This window comes from Pelodiscus sinensis, chromosome 25, assembly GCF_052426305.1.
Source record: "Pelodiscus sinensis isolate ZL-2025 chromosome 25, ASM5242630v1, whole genome shotgun sequence".
Classification (NCBI taxonomy): Eukaryota; Metazoa; Chordata; order Testudines; family Trionychidae; genus Pelodiscus; species Pelodiscus sinensis.
The window spans coordinates 18,237,376-18,260,232 of NC_143076.1; the positions used below are offsets into that span (position 1 = coordinate 18,237,376).

Consider the following 22,857-nt stretch of genomic DNA (forward strand, 5'->3'; position numbering starts at 1 on the left):
ATGTGTTGCGTAGCCTACTACAACCACAGCCTATACCCAGCAATAGATAAGATATCCGTCACTGATGTTAGCTACCTAACCCCGCTTCGCATCAAACTCCTGCAGCAATGCTAACCTGAATTTAAACAATTCATGAACTCTTAAAAAAAAAAACGTAGAGAGAGAGATAAAAATCACACTAGCCTGTTTGAGTCTCTTCCTTTGCTACCAATGGCAGATTTCTACTGATCCAGCACAGAGCTGAAACAGAGCTGGCTCTCACGTGATGGAGGGGGAATATGGGCAGCGGTTTGCAGAATGAGATCTTGAACTACACCAGCGCCTCCGCAGGTCTCCCTCGCCTGTCCTATGACATTTTCAGGAGAGCCCGAGCTGCACCCTTCCTCCCACCCCACGCAGGGAAGAGGATGCCATTGTACTAGGTGCTGTATGAATCAATAGCAGGAGTCCCCTGCTCAGCCACTTCCAGGCTAAAGAGCCAACTTGGAGAAAGGATGCATATTATCCCCATTCAATAAATGGGAAACTGAGGCACGGAGTAATCAAGTGACATGCCCAAGGTCACCCAGGAACTGATGCACACAGCTGGGAATGAAAGACAGCTCACGGGAGCCCCAGTCTCGGACCGTAACCTTAAGGCCCTTCTTGTCCAGGAAAGGTGCTGACAGTAACTTCCTCTACCAAGCAGCGTTATTGCTCAGGACTTTTGTGGCAATGACAGGCATCACTTTGCCAGCATCCCAAAGGAGCGTTCTGGATGGCTCTTTGAAGTCGCTGGAGTGTCTATTTTAGGGTGGCACCATTTTCATTCATGGCCAGAGGAAATTCCAGCACTCGTGTATTAGTGTTCATGCAATCCAAACAGATCTTTCATCACTACGCACATGAGAGCCCAACAACCATAAAAACTCATGTTTTCATTCTGCCGTTTCCAGGAAAGGATGATGATGGGTAACAATTTGAGATTCTTAAGGGCCACGTCACAGCACTCAGGACTTAATCTGGAAACCAACCGGAAGCCTTAGCCCTGTAAAAGGAGTCCAGTTTATATTGTAAGTGTTTCTCAACCAGTGGTACGAGTACCCTTAAGGGGTACTCGAGAGAAGTCTGGGGGGTACGTCAACACAACTGAAATTTGGTGAAAACTGAATTTTTGTTTTCAGTTTTACAGAGCTTTATTATTTGTGTACTTTTTACACCCAAAAATTTCATCACCCACCCAGCTACAATTGTTTCAACAAATGTGTAGAAAAAATGGTAGAAAAAAAGTGTCTGAAAACACTTGTGTCTGAAAACTGTAGGTATTGAGGGGGGTGTGTGTGTGTGTGTGTGTTTGTGTGTGTGTATAAAATTTTTTAAAAGGGGTACTTTTTTTTTTTCTTTTTTAAATAAAGGTTGAGAAACAATGTTGTAAGAGACCTGCAACCTGAGTTTGCCATCCCATTCATTTTTTTCAGGTGCATCTATTTCCACAAAGAGTGACTTACAAAAAATGCATCATCTGTGCTGTGGTTAAACCTGACTTCTCTGATATTTACAGTTCACAGGGTTGGCTTGGCTGCTCCCAAATTAGCACAACCTGTCCTTAAATGCCATATAAAAAGTCACATAGTAAGCACTTTGCTTTTATTTAGATCAATGATTTAAATGAGAATGAATCATACTTCCTCCTTAGCACTCCTCACCATACATTATTTATAGTAAACCATATTGGGAAAGAGAGAACAGTGTGTCGAATATGGGTCATTGCAAATACAGGTGCCCAAGAGCTCCAACAATTCTTGTTGGCATACGCGCAGGACAAACTGCATTCTGAGAGTTGCAGAAGTTCTGGTAACAAAGGACACAAATTGGAATTAAAATTCAAAGGATTCTAACCCAATGACATAATGTACATTTGAGCGCATGGAGTGTTTGTGTTTGCATTTTCGTGTACTTAAAGAAAAACCAAAATATTTGTGTACTGTTATTTTAAAAACGTTAGGGTAAAAACCTGGCCTTACTAACGTCAATGGCAAAATTCCCCAGGGATGCCAGAATTGCATATTTTTCATCCTGGGCCTAACAAATTTGAAAGCTAACTATACCCAATGGTCCCCTAGATCCCAGATCCACACACACAGATAGTCTTTGTACAGCTCTCACTGCAACTCATCTTGGTGTAAAAGAGAAAAAAAGTTGTGCAAGTTGCTTCACCAGGCTAGGGAGAAGAGAAGCCTTTTTATCCACAACATACAGGCCGCTAGACCTAATGCAGTGTGTAGAATGCTCCCCGCACACAGTCACCTGTGCTGCTATTTGCTGTCTCCAGCAGGTCTCAAGGAGTGGACTTTGTGGCATTTCACATTTGCTTCATAGTAAAATAAACGCTCCGGGAGATACCATTGCTCTTTAAATAGCACTCAAAGGTCTGCAAACATGATGGCACAGCTATCAGAGGGCCACTCCTAGACAGTCCCTAGTATCTAACTTTAACCGTTTATTTGTTCTCTTTAATATCTCCTTCCTGGGCAAGTAATACAAGCAGTTTGGTGTTTTCCCCCTACCCCACGCTCATTGCATTTCTGACTCCATTATAGGTCAAATAAACAGGAGCGCTGCAGATCACCCCTTTGTGTTTTATGAAGGCACATATCTGTATTTACAGCTGCAAACAATTTATTGAAGATAATTATATGCAAACCACTAAAAAAAAAAAAAAAAAAAAAAAAAACACACACCCAAGAAAAATAAATCTTTCTACCATACAACTACTTCCTTGTCAATACAGGCAAAAAGGCCAACATAAAACTTTGGTAACATTGAAAGGGAAAAAAAAAAAAACCAGTTCAACTGTTTTATGATTACAACCATTGTTTAAACAAAGTACCTGCTTTCTGCCGTCAGGTGCTTTGTACATCTTTGTATCAATCTTAAATAACATCTCCTCCCCACCTGCCCCCGCCTCTTCCCCAGCAGTTTATCTTTGTATATTGGAGAAACTGGTGTTTAGCTATATACGAAGAACAGATTATTTGATAAACAGACCACAGGGTTATCAGTTGAACTGATATACACAGATAAACAGCAAATCTCCTATGCTAACATAGGTATGAATGCAGTGCGACTTGTATTTACCCTCACTAGACACATTTAGGCCAAACTTGCATACTATCGCTTGTTTTAAGCGGAAATATTTTTCAGACGTATATATTTCACACATCGGTTAAACAAATGTGCAAAAACTTAATTACATTAAAAGGGGCAGTGAACACTAAACGACAATAGTGAGACACAAATTATGGTTGAATCACTTAAAAAAAAAAAGTCAGTTAACACGACAGCGAAAATTACAGAGATTACACCACACTCCATCCACAATACAAAAGCTGGACCCGAAAAGACAACAAGCTTGAGTCGACAATTCATGGTCACGTAAACAGGCATCAATAGAACTATATGGTTTGATTCCTAGCCAGTGCTTGAATCCCTGGATAATGGGAACTTTAGAAATGTCTTGAAAAAGATAAGTACTGTCTAGTTTAGATAAATATTTTGAATATCCTATAATTATTCTTAGCATAAAAGAGCAGACTCCTCTATTGAATTGAAACTACCTCGTATAACAAGTTAAAATGTATTGAACATTTGGATAGAAGTATTTTATTCCTCGTGATGGATTTTATTTTTTAATCCATCCTAACATACTTGGGTGGGTGGGTACATGCCTCTTTATATTTATTTGTTGTTTCAGTTGGTTTTCCAACTATTATACTTGTTGGATGACTGACTTGAGTTTATTATTGTACAACTGTTAACCTTTTAATAATTAAAGCAAATACATTTCTGACAAGAAAATAAGCCTTGGTTTTGTGTTTACTCATCAACTAATCTCAGTTAAAAAGGAATTACTGGAACCTAAACCGCTACCCTAGTTAAAAGGCTAAGTTGGATTGTTTTACTCTAACACAACGTTTTGCTCAACTATAACAAATACCATGCACACCCAATAACTTTGTCTGTATTTATTAAAGTATAATAATAATTTTTTTGGCTAAAATAAAAATTCCAGCTTTTTGCAAGCTTTCGTCTGTGAAAGTTCCTTATTACGTGCCTGTGTGGTTTATTCAAACGATGAGGCACATACCTGGAAATAGTTTTAAAGCTCTTAAAAAAAGGACCTACAGGATCTTTGAAAAAAGGTTAGCGAAGGTATATTTGAGGTTACGTGCTTTAACTTTCCCTAATTCCAATTTCTAGATTTATTTCTTTTCCATAACAGCCATATTTCCATTGCTTCAAAAATGTAAGTTCGTCCAACTATCTTTTTTTTTAAAAGACCTTACACGGCTTCAAACTATCACAGTGACAACTGCAAAACAAGTTGTTCAGTCTTATAAACAATTCGTTTATACAGTACTAGGAGCCTTTTGTATGAGAAAACCAAATGTTGAAAGAATTGGGACAGACATTCAAAGCCAACCTTAGATCTTCTGACGACAACTTGCACGCTAAGGTAGGGGAGCAACCAATGCCAAACGAAGAATTAAACCTACCATAAAGCACTTAGCTGCCTAACACCAGACCAGGGGGAAAAATTGTAAGAAGAATGACACAATCCAGGACTACCCAGAATGAAAGAATGAATGGAATAGGCTAATTTACACAGGAAGTGAGCACTTACCAGACCCTTCATCCTAACACACAAAACCCTCTGCCATATCTGGAAGCAATTACATCCAGTTAACATGATCTGCCTGCCACTAAAATTAACTGCAAAACAGAAATATTTTTCACTTTTGCAACAGGAGATGCCATGGCCCTGTGTTTGGCTGCCGGGAAATATTTAGTAATTACTCATTTAAAGTCTCTCTTGAAGCTGTCAAGGGAGGGGGGGCAGAAAGAGAGTAAAATTGTTGGTAATTATGAACTAAAAGGAAAATGCAGATCATTTTACTATATACAAGGAAAACATATACACAGTGCACAGGGTAACTAACTAAGCCTGTATTAACCACACACATATAAAGTTTCTCATATACTTAGTCAAAAGTTTCACGCTTCCAGAGTTAGTGTGTGGCATTCTGCCCTATTCCACGCAAAGAAGAAAAACTCATTTGCATTAATCTCCCCCAACAAATACCACTCAATTTCTGAAGACCATTTTCACACACAATCAATGAGTTTTCCTTCACCAAATATTAGTTTCATGTTCAAGTCAGCCACTATCAATATGCAGTAAATCTTACTGACCTCTCCTAAAGGTAATGAAACAAGACAACTTCGGAAAACATAAACCTTTCCTAACTGGATGATGTTTGGTTTAAAATTTAACGTCCTGGCTCTGAAGTCAGCAGACCTCTGTATGGATTGCCCAGGTGGAGTAGCTTCATGAGCAAGCAGCAAACAATTTTGGAAAGGTGAAAATGCTGTCTAGGCATCCATAATATCCTCATCACTGTGCACATCCATTAATGTAGAGATGTCTTTGTTGTACCTTCAGATATTTGCTTAAATAAAAAAGAGCATCACACACACAAAAAACCTCACCAAAATTATTTTTCTAAATAAAAATATTTTTATTTATTCCATCAAGACACTTTATTGTAGCATTGCCATTTGAAGACTAATGAGTCTCTAAGAATAGGAATTTTTTTGTTAAGGAAAAATTTGACTGCTTTGCTGGCAGCATTACGTGGGCTATATTCTCCCTCCAAGCATCTCTGAGTCTTAAACTGCAAGAGACTTGAAAGTTTCATGAGGAAAGAACAATACTGTAGTATTTCTCTGCAAAATCCCCTCCCAGAAAAATGGCAGATATTGTTGTTCCCAGCAAGATGAATTTTAGATTTCTCCTTTCAAGAGTTATCAATCCCTCCACCCCACTGAACAAAGCAGAGAGCGATGCCTGATTGAACAAAATACAACACTTAAAAAGAACTCTTCCCTCTGTGCGCTATGTATGGAAATGGTTAACTCTCCCCCCCCCCCCCCTCCACTGTATAAATCAAAAGTTCAAGGCTGCAACATACCACAATAGATTCCCTCTTTACATATGACAAGAACCAGAGAAAGCCTGAAATCCCAAGCATCCTGAACGGGGTCTCCGCTGGCGCTCACAGGTTACATGATCGGGGTCAGCGCTGTGGACCTTAACTGCAACATTCATTTCCTGAACAGGGCAAGTTCTCTTACCCATAAAGCTAATAAGAACTTCCTCGCATGGCAAGCTCAAACTGACAGAGCTACTTGTCAATGACCACGCAGTAGGAGAATGCTGGTTTCTATTAGCATGTTATGATGCCAGGTGCCACTAATAAGGTCCATCAGCAAGGAACAAGAGCCTGCTAAGTTGTCTTTCAAACTCTGGAAATAATCAGTGTCCAAGGTTGGGAGGGGGGCTTTTTTGGTGGGGAGAGAAAGGGCAGTTGTCCAGACTGAAGGAGAGTTTCTGACACACATTCCTGACGGTTTATCATTTAAAATAAAATGACACAAAACCAAACACACACACAAAAATCACCCCACCACAACTGCTGTATCAGGCTACCGACATTAACACTAATAACATCTCACAAAGCATTTGGGATGTGATTTATCACATTTATTACTTTAATGGTATACTGCATCTGTTTCTCGCTGTGACATGTTGCACAGTGCCAATGCGTCTAATGGCATTAATATTACAGTAGTCAGCTAATCCACTCAAAAGATAAATGGAGGTGAGTCTGACAATGAAAGAGCCAAAAAGCAGCTATACGTCCCTATCGAACGGCTTTCACGACAGACTTAATGTTACAGCTCCGTATTAAGAAAAAGATCAACAAGTTAAGGGCATTAAAATTGCAAGCTCTTAGAAATTGCATAGATGTTTTTAGCTAGCATTGTGGTTTTAGGAAAGTATGTTAGAGTATTATTATTACTTATTCTACCGTGGTGGGGTAACCCCCACACCTACTGGGTGTGGTGTCCTGTCTCATATAGTGGCATTCAGATCACTTACAGAAAGGATGAGTGTGGGCTATAGCTCTATAGCTGAGAGTCAGCTGACTTCCCCCGCCTCCCCCCAAACTATAGAACCTCATGCACTAAGCTCCAGAGGTCCCAGGTACAGTTCTCCCTATCGGTGCCACATCATTGGACCGGGCAGGGTCCAATGATGCGGTGTGTGGTACAAACACAGACCAGACAGTTCCTGCCCACAAAGAGCTTACAGGCTAGTGATTTTATCATTAAACACACTGGCCTGAGTCTATGCCCTCCATGACAGCAAAAGTCAACGAGCGATACAAAAGGAAAGGTGCACGATGGCACTCAGGCTATGTCTACACTACAGGGTTTTTGCACAAAAACAGTCAGCTCTTTTTCACAAAACTCTTTCCGCGCCTCAAGCACATTTTTGCACAAGAAAATTGACAGTAAAATGGCAGAACAGAGGGTATTTTGCCATGTAGGTTTACCTCTTTTTATGAGGAATAACTCCTTTTGGCACAAGAGCTCTTGCACAAAAAGGCGTGTGTGGATGCTCAACAAGGGTTTCTTGCACAAGACACCCCTATCGGAAAAATCACAGGTGTTCGGATGGCCATTTTGTGAAGGGCAATCAGAACTTTCTTGTGCAAGAGCGCCCATGCAGTCTGGATGCTCTCTTGTGCAAAAGCACATCGCTCTTGCGATGCACTTATGAGGTGTGGACGTGCTTTTGTGCAAGAAGTTTTTGTGGAAGATCTCTTCCGCAAAAAGCTTCTTGTGCAAAAAGCCTGTCGTGTAGACAAAGCCTAGAAACACAGATTCACTGAGCATACGTCTGAAATATCCCCAAATGCCTATAACATTGACACTAAGGTCTCTTCTCTCCAAAGGACTTCCCCACAATATTCACAGCCTCTGTACAAAACAGCACCCCAAAACATGCTTCGGCAATGGGAATGCACATATAAAAACAAACTGGTTATGCTCTGCAGCTGCATCTCCTGCACCATATTCTGGGATGTCCAAATGGACTTGGGATTCTGTGCTGCAACCAGAGACAGATCACGGAGGAGGGGAGCAGTTACTTGTTCTGGCACCCTCCCCAATCTCAGTCCTGGCACCACTGGCAGTAACAGCTGTTGTTATTCAGTAAACAGCTTGAAGGAGCATCAGCCCTTAAGTGCCCCAATTGGGTACCCAATGCCAGTGGGCGTGTTGGAAAGTTCCATGTTACACCAGGAACAGACCTCGTGAATCCAGACTCTGCTGTGCGCTGTTCCAACCACTAAGCAACTCTGCCTCCATCATATTATCATTCATTTATATAATTGGTGTAAAAACGGCATTCATTCTCACTCTACTCTGGCTTGTTAAAGAGAGCTGCCTTTTCCTCCAAGGATCCCCATGTTATACAATGTTGTGCATGAAATACAGCCACACTGGGATCTTTAGAGCTACCAATCAGGATCAAGGGGCTGTTCTTTTGGGCACTGAACAAAAAAAAAAAAAAAAAAAAAAAGCTCTAACCCTCCAAACACTTACACCAGACTAGTCCTACTGAACCCAATGCAACTACTTACTTAAAGTCTCGGCTTGACAAAGCCTTGGCTGGGTTGATCTAGTTGGGATTGGTCCTGCCTAGAGCAAGGGGCTGGACTTGATGACCTCCTGAGGTCTCTTTCAGCTCTATGGTTCTATGATACTGATGAGTATAAGAGTTAAGCACTTGTTTAAATATTTGCCAAACTGGGAAGAAAGAAATAGTTCCTGAACTGAAAAGCATGCAATCCAACAACAACGGGTAGAGGCCAATACCTCACAAGTAATTAAGTTTATGGATCTTATCTGGTACATGAAGTTTGTTCCCCTGTTTAAAGAAATCCAATTTTAAATAAAAGATTAAAAGCCACCATAAGTATCAGCAAGTTTAAATATTTTGACTTCAAGATAGAAACAAACTGCAGAAGTTCAATTTAGTATAACGGTGATTTTCAAAATTTCACGAGTGGCTTTTCAAATACAAAAAGAAATATCTTTTTGACTATATCTATTAGAAATGTCGCTTCTAATTGCAGAAATACAGCTTTTTTCACCCTGCAATTAGAAGCGACAATCAATACCAACATTAGATTAAGTTTGAACTTTACTTGTCTCCCAAGGAAATCTTTTATTTAAAAAAAAAAAAAAAGAATAAAGTTGGAAACTCAATAGACACTCAATTAGTCAGAATCCTAAGCTCAGTAAAGAAAATATGGATTTTAAAACAGCCTAAATGTTCAAACCAAAATTCAGTTGGGACCCAAACCTTGATGACTGTGATGATCCTGCTTCCAAAAGGTCACAATGAACTGTTCTATATTAATACACTGTATAATCTCCTCGGATGGCAGCTTTGTCAAGAAAGGGTGTGTCGATAAGCCACTAGATTGGGACCCAGGAGACTTGCATTTAATTCTTTAGTATGTTGGACACTCTGCATGACCTGAGACAAGTCACATCCTCAGTGCTCAGTTTCCTGAGTAAAAACGGAGCTAACGATAATTCTTCTCTCTCACCTCTGTCCGATGGGTTTAGACTGTGAGCACTTCAGCAAAGGAACGGTCCCTTATTGAATGCTAGGACTTGGAGCCACTATCATAGTACAAATACATAGCAACTAGCTGAAAGGAATGATGTTTACTGCACACATCACTCACCTGCACATCCTTATACCAATGAAAAATGGTAGGAAATACACAACGGAGAGGTAAAAACTAAGGCTATTTCAGCTGAACGTGACAGATCTTTGGGACCTATTTGGTTCCTTAATATGCTCTTGCTACTACTAGGGGAAACCAGTATTGCTCCTACAGTAGTTGTGAGACACATATGGTCTCCTGCAGGCATTTGCATCCTTCAGAAATAATCCTACCCACACAAAAGTTACTGTTTCCAGATGCAATTGTCTCAGCCTTGAATATTCAGTTGCCTCCTTGACCACTTTAAAAGGGCATCAGTCTTGGCTCACAAACACAGCATGGGCAAATGGAAATATTCACTAACCAAGCCAGTGCAGAAGACCCTTCTGTGTTTAAGATGAGTCTTTGTATAACCAATCTTCAGAAGGGGTGGGATGGAACAAACGAAGCCATTGACATTTAGCGGTAGCTGACATCTGGGCTAAAAATGAACCTGCCGACACCTCACAAAAGTTCACATCAAGTTTAAGACACACACACACACAAACATACAACGGCTGCAGATCAGCGTGGGGACTAAACAACCCTGCCGCAGCAGCTTCGGCCTGGCCAAGACACGGCTCTCTCTGAAGCAGATAGCTTCAAGCTGCTCCGGGCATGGTCCTCTCCTTTTCTGGATGGAAGTACAGGATAGTGCACATGCAAGACTTCAGGCAGAGACATGAATGGCAGGTTAACATAGTTCATTCAGACAAAATTCTTCACACGGCTTCTCTACTCTGGGTGTGATCTCCATGGGGCTCTCGCCAGACCCTAAAAAACCTGGGATCTGTTTTCCACTGGGGCAGCTCCAGTCGGTAATAGACTAACCAAGACTCATGCATTGCATCTAACCCCACTCTAGAGTTCCAAAGTCTCAGAGGGGTCTCTGTGTTAGTCTGTAACATTAAAAACAATGAGAAGGCCAAAAAGATAACCAGATTTAAAAACCACCACACCAGATAAACTCACTGGGCTATTAGCCGAGATAGGGCCACACTAGGCTCTGCCAGCCCCTGACTAAGACTCCAATTGGCAGAAGTGGAGACTGGACAAAAAAGGACGGATCGCTCCATTGCGTGGTTCTGATTGTTCCCTCTGACCTCTGTCAGAAAGGCAGGACACTGGGCTGGACGTACCATTGGTCTGACCCAGTCTGGTTTGTTACTATAGGTCTGAAAATTGGCTCACGTGGATTTAGCTTGCAGTGGTAGCTTTACTGACAAGTTAAACCCAAACTAGGTTGCAATCACATTAAGACTGTCCATGCAGGGTCTTGTTTCAGCAACACCAGTCTAACACAGCTACGTCTCTACTACTATTCTACATGCAGGGTTCGGCACTGGTTAAGCCAAATCTGTTTAAAAACTACACGTAAGCGAGGGCAAACTTTGGGAAGAGGTCAGACCTACGACCTTATTCCGCCACAAAATATAGCCAAGTGCATTACACATATTTAATAATTTAAACTGAGCTGCAGTTGGAGCGCAATCTCATGATGCAGACACCTGGTTGAAAACATTTACGCTCTCACTCAAAACATTTAGTCATTCTCAATAGGTCTCCTAATCATTCCTGTGAATTAGGGAGGTTCTAACCTTACAATGAGACCCGGCGACAGTGGAGGATTATTGATCAGCAATGGGAACTCTAGAGCAGATTCAGCATTGAAGTTCTCAATTTAATCTCAGCGAAGCTGACCTCTCCGAGAGTTTCTAAAATAGTTTCTGCGGTACGTGCAAGAGCATCAATTGCTATTCTTTGTACTTTAGAAAGGAGAAAGGAAGACATTTAAGAACATGGCAGATAGCCATGTTAAAACCCTCTCCGGCCATGCACTGCAGCTGCTTTTCAATGACATTTAGCCTGCATCATTTTAGAGTAAGCACAACAGGCCAGATCCTCAACTAGGGTACGTCAATGTAGTCCTGTCTCCAATTTACACCCGCAGAGGACCCAGCCCCAGGTAACTATTTAAAAAGAAAGCGCACACACTCCAATTGATTATATCTGTGTTCTAGAACGGCAACACAGGAAGTTCCTGTTTACATACCATCCGAGTATACCAAAAAAATAAAATCCTTTTTGCCACTGGAAAGGGCTGGCATGCTACTCTCACCCGTGAGTTTAAACAGAGCTGGCATCACAATGCGCACACCCTCCATCACAAACGGCACTAAGATGACGTCTCAAGAGCCTGACAAATCCAGCCGAGGGTGGAAATCCCAGGGTGGGGGCCAGCCTGTACTTAAAATGGATCCAGTTGACCCAGCAGTTGTGGTTCGGAGGCAAATAATCCTCCATCACTTATGGGAGGCACAAGAGTTCAGAGCCGAGGGGCTTTCTTTCTTGCAACGTGCACAAGCAAGGAAACCAACTGCCAGAGCCTCCTGTGTATATTATGGACATTAAAAGCTAATTACACTCGTTGGCTCATTCGAATACTGGAAGCGGCTTGGTCTGGATCCCTCAGTGAGATTCTGCTGGCATCCAGGATCTACATTCTGCTCACAAACGGGATGGTCATTTACTCCTGTGCAGCGACGGCTTTGCGTGCACTTTTGTCGTCCCTGCGGAAGGGAGGGGCTGCAACATGGCTTGGACATGTGAAGGTCATGCACCCCCCCCCCCCCCACTAGGCCAGTCCCTGCGCCCTGCACAGAGTGACAGCCAAATGCCAGAGCGAGTCGGGGTGCTGGAACAATTTTTAGAGTGGGGGCTGCTGAATTCAGCTAGAAACCCCGTATATAATGGCAACTACTTCGCACCCGGGGTGGGGAAGAGGGGAGGCTGCAGCACCACCTCCCCCACGCTCCTAGTTTCAGCACCTATGAGGTCAGGCTGCTGCTCTTACAGCTTAGGAAAAGGAAAGGAAGAGCCTAGACCCTCACATGCTCACTGGCAGACTCTTACAGCCACCGCGAGCCCTACCAGCCTACAGGGCTCTGTGCAAACAAGGCTTCTGTCTGTGCATGAGTGGACTTGGATCAGGCCTACTAGATTCACTAAAGGCAAGGTTCTGCTTTTTTGCAGTAGGTGTAACCCTGGAGAAACTCTGCAGACTTCAGTGGAGTAACTGTGGACATTCCCTAAGTGCCAGCTCTGATCACTGACACCAAAGGCGTCGTCTGACACGCATCCGAGAAACAAGAAGGCAACTCCGAGAAGCAAGAAGGCAACTGTTTCATAAGCAGCCTCTCAGTGGGTGATCAGCAGCAGGAGATGGATGCTGAGGGTAAAATGAACAATCCACAAGGCCGAGAGAATCCCAAAGCAGGTCGTGAGAATTCTACATGCCCCATCCCCATGTTACAAACACAGACAGCACACACAGCGCCCTGGCATCTGAACGCACGTTCACTCGCTAGACCATGGAACAAGAAAAGCACAGCCTGCTGTCTGAGCCGAGGACCGCACCTCTTTTCAACCCACGGACATGGGCATTTTAGGGCACTGGTAATAAGAGAGAGAGCCTGGCGTATCTGGGCTATTGGTTCACATCTGGCAGGGTAGGGACCATAACTCATCATCTTGGGGGAGGCGCAGAGTCGTTCTCAACAGACAAGTGACCCCAATACACTCCTATCCCCAGACCCTCCCCTGTTTAGTTTGCAACTTGCCAGCGCTTTGCCCCGTGAAGAAGGCAGTGCATTCGCGCCTGTGCACCACAAATGTCCCACTTTTTGGCTTCTTAAACAGGAACTGAAGAGTGAGTCCTCTTCACAGGGGTGAATTACACCCAGATGACACTCGTTTTCCTCTGCTTAGTGCTGTCTGGTTTGCCCTCAATTCAACTACAAAAAATACACCCCAAACCGGCTGACTGTGACAAACCGGCTGACTGTCGCTCCCTGTAAGGAGAGACTCAGCACACTCACCTGTGCTGCTCCACCGTCTCGTTGTCGGGCAGCTCTGCCCCGCAAACGCTGCACTGCTCCCCGATGGCTCGGTTTTCAGTTTTCATGCCGGCCGCCAATTCCCCCAGCTTGCTGAAGAGCTCCCTTTGAATAAAGCCTTGAGGCAGGAGCCCGCCGTACGCGCTGAAGTCCATGGACACGGCCAGAGCGGGCTGCATGTGAAGCGCCGGCGGCATGGAGGACGGCAGGCTGAGCAGAGAGTCCGTTTTGTGATTTGGTAGCACTGAATAAATACTCAGGTGTTTCTCAGTGGGAGAGATTGAGTGCTCCGGGCCGACGGGCGCTCCTGGGCCCAACTCGGGGGGCTGCTCCGCGTTCTCATCCCGGGCATAATGCAGTTCGCGGGCACTTGTGATAACACTGCTACGGGTGGGAGTTCCAGGCCCTTCCTTGCCTTTGTCATCCGACTTGTCCCCGCCAGAAGTGCCGGACTCTGCCGTCCGGGGGCTTTCGTGGCTAGAAGCCTCCTCCACTTGCATCACTTCTGTTTTCACGTCGGAGAGCCCCGGCTGCCGGCTGCCCATGGAGTGCAAGTCCTCAGAGGCGTGCTGCTGCAGCGCACCTTGCAGTAACGACTGCCCAATGGTCATCAAACTGTCCACAGCTGCCTTGGTGGGGCTCATGGCAGAGAGACCGAAGGAAGTCGAGACGGACGGGCTCTGGTCCACCATGGCCCCCGTTAAACTCTGGCTGGCCATGCTGGCGTAGGTACTCTCCTCACTGGAATGCTTGGAGATAAATAGGTTTTTGATGTACCTAGATTTCCTATCCTCCTCCTCTTCGGTGCCACCCTCCGCCATGTTAACTTCAGTGTCATTGTCATCGGAAGCCTGAATGGTCTCGAGTATCTTCAGACACTGCTCTTCCAGGTACTCTATTTCTAGGATCTCGGCTGCGTACAGAAGATCGTCCAGGTCTTCAACTTTAGCCTGGAGGGTGGCGGTGTAAGCGTATTCCAGAATCTGCTGAAAGGTCTTTGGTGAAAGGAAGTCCAAGGTGTAATGCTGGCTGTTACGGTGGAACAGGATCTCAAACATTTTACTAGTGCAAGCCAACACGGTCCGGTGAGCGTGGAACTCCTGATTGTCCACCATGATGACCACATCACACAGAGTCCCTGCCAGGCGCATTTGGTTGGCTTTGTGCAGAAGTCCCGTGGGGTGGCTGGGGTTCTGGAGCTGTATCAGACCCATTTTAGTCAAATCCATAGCGCTCCGGAGGTGTAGTCATTAGGGTGTCTGTCTTTGCTCAGTCTGGGACTAGCTTTGGGTGCCCGTTGTCTGTGAAAACAAAAGGGGGGGGGAGAACCATTTAGTTTTGTTAGCAAGTTGCACACAAAGTTTCTGCAGCTGAGTTTTGGAGCCTGGAAACTCTGGCAGTTAAAGATCGCCAAACCATCATCAACCAATGGGGGGGGGGGGGTAGGCCTCCAAGCTGCAGCCTTCATTGGCCTTGTCCAGGCAGCTCACCTGGTGGATAAACTGGGTCACCCTTCCAGGCAACTTTGTCAGAGGGAAACAATGAAAGGGGGGAGGGGACACCTCTTCTTCCTGGGAGCTAAAGGGGGTATCTAGCCTCCCCCCCAAAGAAATCACACCCACAAACCTTGTTTTGGCTGATCCTCCCCCCATCCAGAGTCCTACCCACACCTCTTTCCGAGGGGCCCCTACCCCAAATACATCCACCCCCCAAGGGGCCACTCCACACCCCCTGTGCTCCCGGGGAGGAGGGGATCTGTGGCCCTCCCCTCTGCCCCCGAGAAGGGGGGGATCTGTGCCCTTGCGACTCGCTCCCTCCCCCACCCTAGCGGCGTGCCCCCCACCTTCAGCCCAGGGCTGGTCGGTGCCCGGCTCCCCAGCTCGCAGCGGGCGCTCGAAGCTAGAAACCAGAGGGGTCCCCGCCCCAGCCGCGCGGCCCCCTTTGTCCCCGGGCAAACTTCTCGGGCAGCCAGCGGGGAAGGGGGAGCCCCGGATACACCCCTGAGAGCGGTTCCCCTCCCCACCCCGAACCGCTCCGCAGGGGGCTTCCAACCCCGGCTCCCCCTGCTCCTAGGGCGGGGGGCCCTCTCGCACCTGGCCGTGGGCAGCACCATGCTGGAGCGGAGAGGGGCCCGGAGAGCCCCGCAAAAGCAGCCGAGATTCGCTGCCCATCGCGCCGGAGAACAAAGGGTTAATCGGTGAACTATTCCAAATCCCTGATCGGCTCGGGCCAAGTTGCAGCAGCTTGTGTCCCTCCGCCCCCCACCCCAGCGGGACCCCCGCCGCCCCCCACCCCACCCCAGCGGGACCCCGTCCGCCCCCCACCCCACCCCAGCGGGACCCCTCCGCCCCCCACCCCAGCGGGACCCCCGCCGCCCCCCACCCCACCCCAGCGGGACCCCGTCCCCTCCGCCCCCCACCCCACCCCACCGGGACCCCCGCCGCCCCCCACCCCAGCGGGACCCCCGCCGCCCCCCACCCCACCCCAGCGGGACCCCCGCCCCCCCACCCCAGCGGGACCCCCGCCGCCCCCCACCCCACAGCCTCTGGGGTACTGCCTCTGAAATCCCCAACTTCTCTCGTACAAGACAGCAGCCCCCCCAGCCCCCCCACCCCGTTAGCCCGGGTACGGCTGGTGCCCGGGTCCCCAGCAAAATATCAACAAACTTCACCCCCCCCCCAGCAAAAATCAATCTAATCACCCGGGCGCGCGGGGAGGGAGACGAGCCACATTCGGGGCGGCGGGGGCCGGGCTGCAAACGGAGAGTTTCCCCCTCGCCTCCCCACTCACACGCCGCCCGGGGATTGGATCCAGCCGGGCAGCGCCGGGCTCTGGCTAATCAGCCTCCAATGCAGATCAGCCTGCATGGCATCGAGCACCGCGGCCGGGTCCGCTGAGGGCTCCCGCACGGCCGGGGCGGAAAGCCAGCTCCGCCGGGAAGAGGCGAGGTGTGCGGGACCGCCAGCCGCAGCCTGGATCTCCCCCGCCCCGCGCCCCCCGAGCGGGCAGCTCAGGAAGTTAGTGGGACGAGGCGCCCCCGGTGCACGGAACCAGGCGCCCCAAATTCATCAGGTGCCAAGCCCGGGATGAGCGCAGCCGGGCGACAACGTGCTTTGTAGCCCGCACCGAGGCGGGGTCTCATTAAGAGCCCGGCCACCGCACTTTGCTAATTGCAGCCTCCCGGCTCGGAGGGGGGAGATCGCGCCCCCGGGGGAAGGGAGCGGAGGGGCCCTGGCGGACACTTTCCCCGCACGAGCCCCCCACATGGACCGGCGCTGCAAAACTAAAGCCATCAACCAAAATCAGGGCGCTCCCCCGACCCCCGGCTCACCCACCCCGGCCCCGAAAGGAGCCTCCTCTCTCGGAACGCATCGGGGCGGCCGAACCGCTCCCCCCCCCCCCCGCAAGCAGCAAATAAATAACGGGGGGGGGGGGTTACATGTTTCTCTCCGCCGGAACATCACAACAACCGCTGCGCTTCCTCCTGCCAGCGCCCCCCCGACCCACAGCCCCCCCCCGCCCATTGCAACCCCCCCCCCCCCGTGTCCCCTCGCCCCCACCTTCCCCCGAGGGAGAACCGGCCAGGCGCAGCGCTGACAGGCGAGCCCGCGTATCTCCGCGCATCGCTCCTGCCCGGGCATCCGAGCGAGCAGCCCCCCGACACCCCCGCCCCGCGGAGCAAGTTGCTGCAAGCCGCCCCCCTCGGCACTCACGGGCTAGTGCATGGCAGGCGCCTCCCCGCCGCCGTGCGGGACCGGGGCTGGCTAGGGCAGCCGCGGCGGCATGTGGCAGTTCGCAGTGCCCGCTCTCATCCTGCCCCGCTGCTCTCTGCTCGCAGGTTAGCAAATCAACACCGCGCGGACTGACGCGCCGGCTGGCGCCCCGCGTCAGGGCCGCTCCCACCCCGGCGAAGCCCGGGCCGGGCACCATCTTTACTGCTGGCACGGGGCTGGTGCCCACACCGCTCTCCCGCACCCGGCTCCCGCCCCGAGCCTCCCGCCAGGCTCTGCCCCCCACCCCCTCCCTCCGCGGCGCGCCCTGGCTGCCGGGGGGTCTCCGCTTCCCAGGCGCGGGGAGCCGCCCGCCTGACCCGGGGAGATGCTGGAGCGGAAAACTTCCCACGCCTCCCGGGCCAGGAGGTTCCCCAAGGGGGGCACCCACCCTGGGAGCGCAGCGGGACTCGGGACGCTCCAGGGACCCCGCTGGCGCCTCTGGAGCTGGAGTGGGAACGGGAGCGAGTCCCGGCCCTTCCACACTGCGCTGGGGGGGGGGGGGTACTAACAGGTTCACACCTGGCAGCAGGGGAGGGAAGAGTTACCCCCCCCCCCCCCACGCCGGACCCCTCAGGGCGCCAGCTCGGGAGAAGCGATTTTCGGGCACCTCGAGCATCCTCCGGACTGAGTCCCTGCCTCGCGCCAGGCAGCTGTGTCGAGGTCCCGGTCTGGCGCCGCCCGTTCCCACGCGGCTGGCGGGGGCAGGAGGCTCGGGGCCCCAGCGCTATCGCTGCCCGGCGGGACGGGTAGGCTGGGCTGGGGCTCGCGCAAGGCGCAGGACACCGGGCTCCGAGCGTAAAGACGCGCAAAGCTCCGGCCCGCGGCAGGACCCGGCCAGAGCTCCGAGCCATCCGAATTAGACTCCGGATTGGGAGGGAGACGGGTGGGAACGAGCTTCGCCGAGCATCCCTCCTTCGCCAGCCCATGAGCCCGCCCGGCCTTGGCCCGGCCTCCACAAGGCAGCGGCGCTAGGACACGCTCCAAGCGTCGCTCAGCTCGTCCTGCCCAGGGCGGGGGAGCTGCAAACGGGCCGAGGCCCCGATCCTGCTGAGTCGGGGCCGCTCCCGGGGGCAGAAGCAGCCGCGCTGGGGGGGGGGGGGGGAGCTGCGGGTACTAAGTAGCCAGGGGGCACCCCGCGTAGCCAGGGGCGAGCCGCTCTGCAGGAGCGCGGGGGGAGGGGTGCAGCAAGAGGAAAGCGGGGGTCTGTTGTAGCCCCGTCGCTTCCCGGGTTGCTCCGCCAAGCCCCGGGCAGAGGCGAGCAGCCCCCAGGAGTTGGGGGCGGGGGGAGAGGGGAAAAACCCTTGGTCCCGCTCCTGCCCCAGCCCAAGGGAAGTCACCAAAAAGTTGCATGGAGGGGAGGGGGGGAGCGCGGGGTTGGCCCGGCGGCCGGCTTTGGGGACCGGCCGCAGGGGCTGGGGAGGGAGGGGACGCGGATCCCGCGGGCTGCTGGACAGCGCTTGGCTCCGCTGGCCTCTGCCAACAACAAACATGGAGGAGCAGGAGGCTGCCTTGGGGAATCAATGAACCGGAGCCAATGCCTGCGACCCGGCTCGGAGCGGCCCCGCGGGGATCGGAGCGCGCCGGGCCAGCACCTGCTGCACCCTGCGCGCCAGCCGGCCTGGGCCGGGGGGACGGGGCGGGCGAGGGGCGCTAGGGGAGCAGCGCGCAGACCGTGTCCCCAGCGGGTCTGGGTGGTGGGGCTCGGGAGGGGTCGTTCGCCCCCAGCCCAGCTCCTCCGCCGGCTGCGTCCCGGCACCTGCCTGAGAGCCAGCCCCCGCCTCCCCGCGATCGCCTTCGCCTCCCCCTCGCCTCTGCCCCGCAGGGGATCCACGCACCCGGCTGGGCCCCTGACCGCCCCGCGGCTCGTTCAGGGCGGGAGCCAAGGGGCTCAGCCACCCACCCGCCCGCCCGCGGAGCCGGGTTCCAATTCGCCCCCGGCCAACGCGGCACCCGCTTCGGAGCTCAGGCTCCCAGTCCTTCCCCCCCGGTGCACACACGCTCCGCTTTCAGGAACGCACCCCAGCGCCGGGGCTGCAGCAGCGAGGGGGGTAAGACCCCCGCGTGCTCATCATGAAATCCGTACATCGGAAAAGAACCCCGCCTAACCAGCGTGCGGGTGTCGCTGGCTGAGCCACGCTACACAAGAGACATTTTCAACTTGTTGAACTTCTAATGTGACAACTGCGTCGAGGCGAGCGATAAGGCGGCGGTGCGGACGGCTGCTGCCAGCCTCGCTCACCATGGCTTTAACTCGCGGCAGGCTCGCCCTAGGAAGCATCCGATCTTCCCCAGCGGAGAAATACACAATTAACCCCCGATCCTAATCTTCAATTAGGCCTCAGGCCGGAGAAAGCCACTTGAAACAAGACAAAGCCAGACGAGCCCCCAGATTCCTGGTACAAAAAAAAAAAATCTCCCTTGCTTAATAAACTCAGCGCTTTGAACGCCCAGCCTCTTGCTAGCAAGTGTTGCAGGGAGAAGGGTGCCTGAGTTTGAGAGATGGAGAAAGTAACAAAGACAAGCCATGGGCATGGTGCCAAATTTTGGCTGGAAAGTGCCAAATATTAGGTACCCGCCAGTTTGATATGGGCTGTTTTGCCCAGATAAAGACACTATTCCAAACAAGCACCGTGTATAGAAAGGGCAGGAACTGATGACGTGAGTTGCAACTTACAACTCAGGAAAGTTGTAAATTGTAAACGCTAGTAACTTGAACAATTCAATTCACTCTTTTTTCCTCTTTTTTTTCTCCCTCCCCCCTTATTTATTCTTGGATCTGGACTTCTAATACTCCAGTCACCTGAAGAAGTGTGTTGTACCCACAAAACCTCATGATACCATCTACCCATTTTGTTAGTTGCCAAGGTGCTGCTAGACTATTCATTGTTTTTTAAGTTTTTCCAGTTAGGGACTAATTCAGCTATCCCTCAGAAGCTTATAATAAAATTGTTCTTCTTTAAGCTGCCACAGGACTCCTTGTTGTATAAGAATGGCAGTGAAACTCCAGGGACAAAGATTTGCTGCAAAAAAAAAATCTTTTTTTTTTAATAGAAAGAGAGAAATGAACAGCATAATATCATTATCTCACAGACACTAACCGTCTCCCCTTGCCCCCGCCCCTCTGTTCTAAAATCTGATTTGTCAATTTTATATGTGTTCATTTTTTTTTATTGTATCACTTTGGTATATATGGTCGTGCCAATTTTCTTCCACAAATTGATCTGAGGAAGTGGGTCTGGCCCACGAAAGCTCATCACCTATTAAACCATCTCGTTAGTCTTTAAAGTGCTACATAGTCCTGTCTTTTGTTTCAACCAAACTTCTTGTTCATAATGCTACTCTTTGGAATGGAGATATGGGAATAGTGCAATTCATAAACTCCAGAATAGTAGGGTGCCAAAGTTCAACACATTTTAAAAGCCAGGCCTCCTTATATAAAAGGGGAGAGTGCCTGAAATAAATGAGACAAGATTCGTTTCCAGGGGACATCAAAATATTGCTCAGTAATGGGAATGCTTCCTTCTCCCTTTGCATGGTACAAGTAGTGTGGGACCCAATATTGTCTGCTAAAATAGCAAGTAAGAATAGTATTAGTACAAAGATACCCTGAGGGATAAAGCAGTGTGAATGTAATCTAAAGAGAATGTTATAGGAAGTGTGTTTATAATTATAATGGGATTTAATGTACTTTGGGACCAGATGATAGCAGTCATTTAACAAGAACAGCCTAATAACAGAGGCCCTATAATGAAAGAGACAGCACTGAGGGTTATTACATAAGCATTACAGTGTGGCATTCTCAGTAGCATAGTTAAAGATAAGGCATCAACTAAACCCCATATTTCAGGGGTTATAACTCTGCCATTTTAACTGGCAGCAAAATGAAATTTCACTTGCTGGCTGCCAGTCTGCATGCATATGACCCCCTCTCCCTTTTAAATTCCTTAAATCTGCACAGCCATTGCGTCTTTTGTTTTGCTTTGTAAAGTAGAAAAAAATCCATGGTGGAGGGAGAGGAGCAGTTGCAGGTGTCTGTTTATCCTGCTCTAACTTTTAAGAGGCTTGATTTCAGAACTGAAATTTCGCAGACAGCTAGGGGTACATTTCTAGTGTAGCTTGCATGAAATTAAGCCGCATGAGTCCCATTAGCAATAATAGATCTCCCAGGGCTACATTCCCAGGCAGCATGCTGAAAATTACCCCCCTCCCTCCCCAGTCCTTCCTGGGAACTGGTGCATTTCACTTTTCTTTTTTAAAAAATAATGTAAAAGCTATTGAGTTGTTTAAAAGACTTAATTCCTATCACTGTTTTTCATAGGATACTGGATTGATGACCCTACAAATGACGTTCTCATTCATCTGCAGACTAGGTATAGCTCAGACCACAGTGCACTTAAATACTCCCCCAGTGTCAAGCTGTGCCTTAATAGTTCTATTACATTGGTTCTCCAGTCAGGACCAAGTCCTGATTGTCCAGTCAGGACCAAGCCCTCATGCTAGTAGATGTTGTACAAATACACATTTAAACATGGTCGTTGTTCCATAGCTCTGACCGTGCAAACACATATGCACATGCATACGCTTTACTCGCCTGACTAGTTCCCTTTGACTAGTAACTGCAAAGGGACTAGTTATTTAACTTCATGAATGCGCATTCTTATTTTCATCATCTGTACTGCAGTAGAGTCTAAGGTCCTTTGGTACTAGATGCCATACGAACACAGAAGATAGTACCTGGCCAAGAACATACAATCTAATAAGTAACTGTTAGATCTTTCCCTTGGGAATTAGCTTGCACATTCCCTGGGAGGGGACTTTTCAGTGGGGGGTGAAAAGAAAGTTCCGATTCGGTCCCAAGTTTCTTTGCTGAAGCTGTCAATAAAGGCAACAAATTGGTGAATGATGTCAATGGTGAGAGCAACTTTTCTGTGGGCACCTGGTTCAAACCCTTTTCCACATGGACTCCTGAACAGTCTGACAGTCTAACATCACCTTGCATGCCATGCACTTCTTTCCGTGGTTATATCATGCAAGGAGGCTCTTCAAGGCACTTTCTTTGCCTACAGACGTTTCGTCTCCATGTTGCCTGCAAAAGACATCACCAGATAGAGTGGGACAGAAAACTGGAGTGAAATTTGTTTTCTCTTCCCCCATCAGAATGCATTGAAATAGAAGCATTCTGCTGAGACTGTTTGGTTCTGACAAAGTGGAACATAGGGGCCTGTTTTTATGCCTGAATGCTGAGGAGCCATGTGGATGAACTGCCTTCGAGCTGTGTATCCCATGGCTGGGCATCCAGGGTCCATGGCACCAACCCCTTCCAGAGAATCTCCATTTTTGCTTTCATTCCAAATTGGAACAAAGTCTAGTTGCCAAATGTCACCCCCCAGCCCGCCCACCCTTCCCAAACTAGAACCATCTTTCACAGCTTGGGTTAGGAAATATCTAGCTGGCAAACTCTTTGGTGGCATTGATTGTCTCTCACCATTTCTGTCTCAGCACTAGCAGACCTCCAGACCG

General features: G+C 49.2%; 1 protein-coding gene across 9 annotated transcripts in view; it reads right to left on the reverse strand.

Moving 5' to 3' along the window:
- The window catches only part of ZBTB16 (zinc finger and BTB domain containing 16), a 198,875-nt gene extending 179,089 nt beyond the window's left edge, over positions 1-19,786 (reverse strand). Inside the window, exons 1-2 of one of the 9 annotated variants that reach the window (XM_075909813.2) lie at positions 19,577-19,786; positions 13,547-14,865 (exon numbers count right to left, since the gene is read on the reverse strand). In XM_075909813.2, coding sequence (XP_075765928.2) covers positions 13,547-14,793 — 1,247 coding nt within the window. In that variant the 5' untranslated portion in view covers positions 14,794-14,865; positions 19,577-19,786. Of the gene's footprint in view, positions 1-13,546; positions 14,866-15,657; positions 15,817-16,265; positions 16,877-16,899; positions 16,957-17,124; positions 17,244-17,277; positions 17,420-17,725; positions 17,749-17,856; positions 17,880-17,944; positions 18,086-19,576 lie in introns of those variants that run through there. The other 8 variants (XM_075909809.2, XM_075909815.2, XM_075909816.2 and 5 more) reach the window with 8 other exon arrangements.
- Between the last annotated feature and the right edge of the window lie 3,071 nt (positions 19,787-22,857).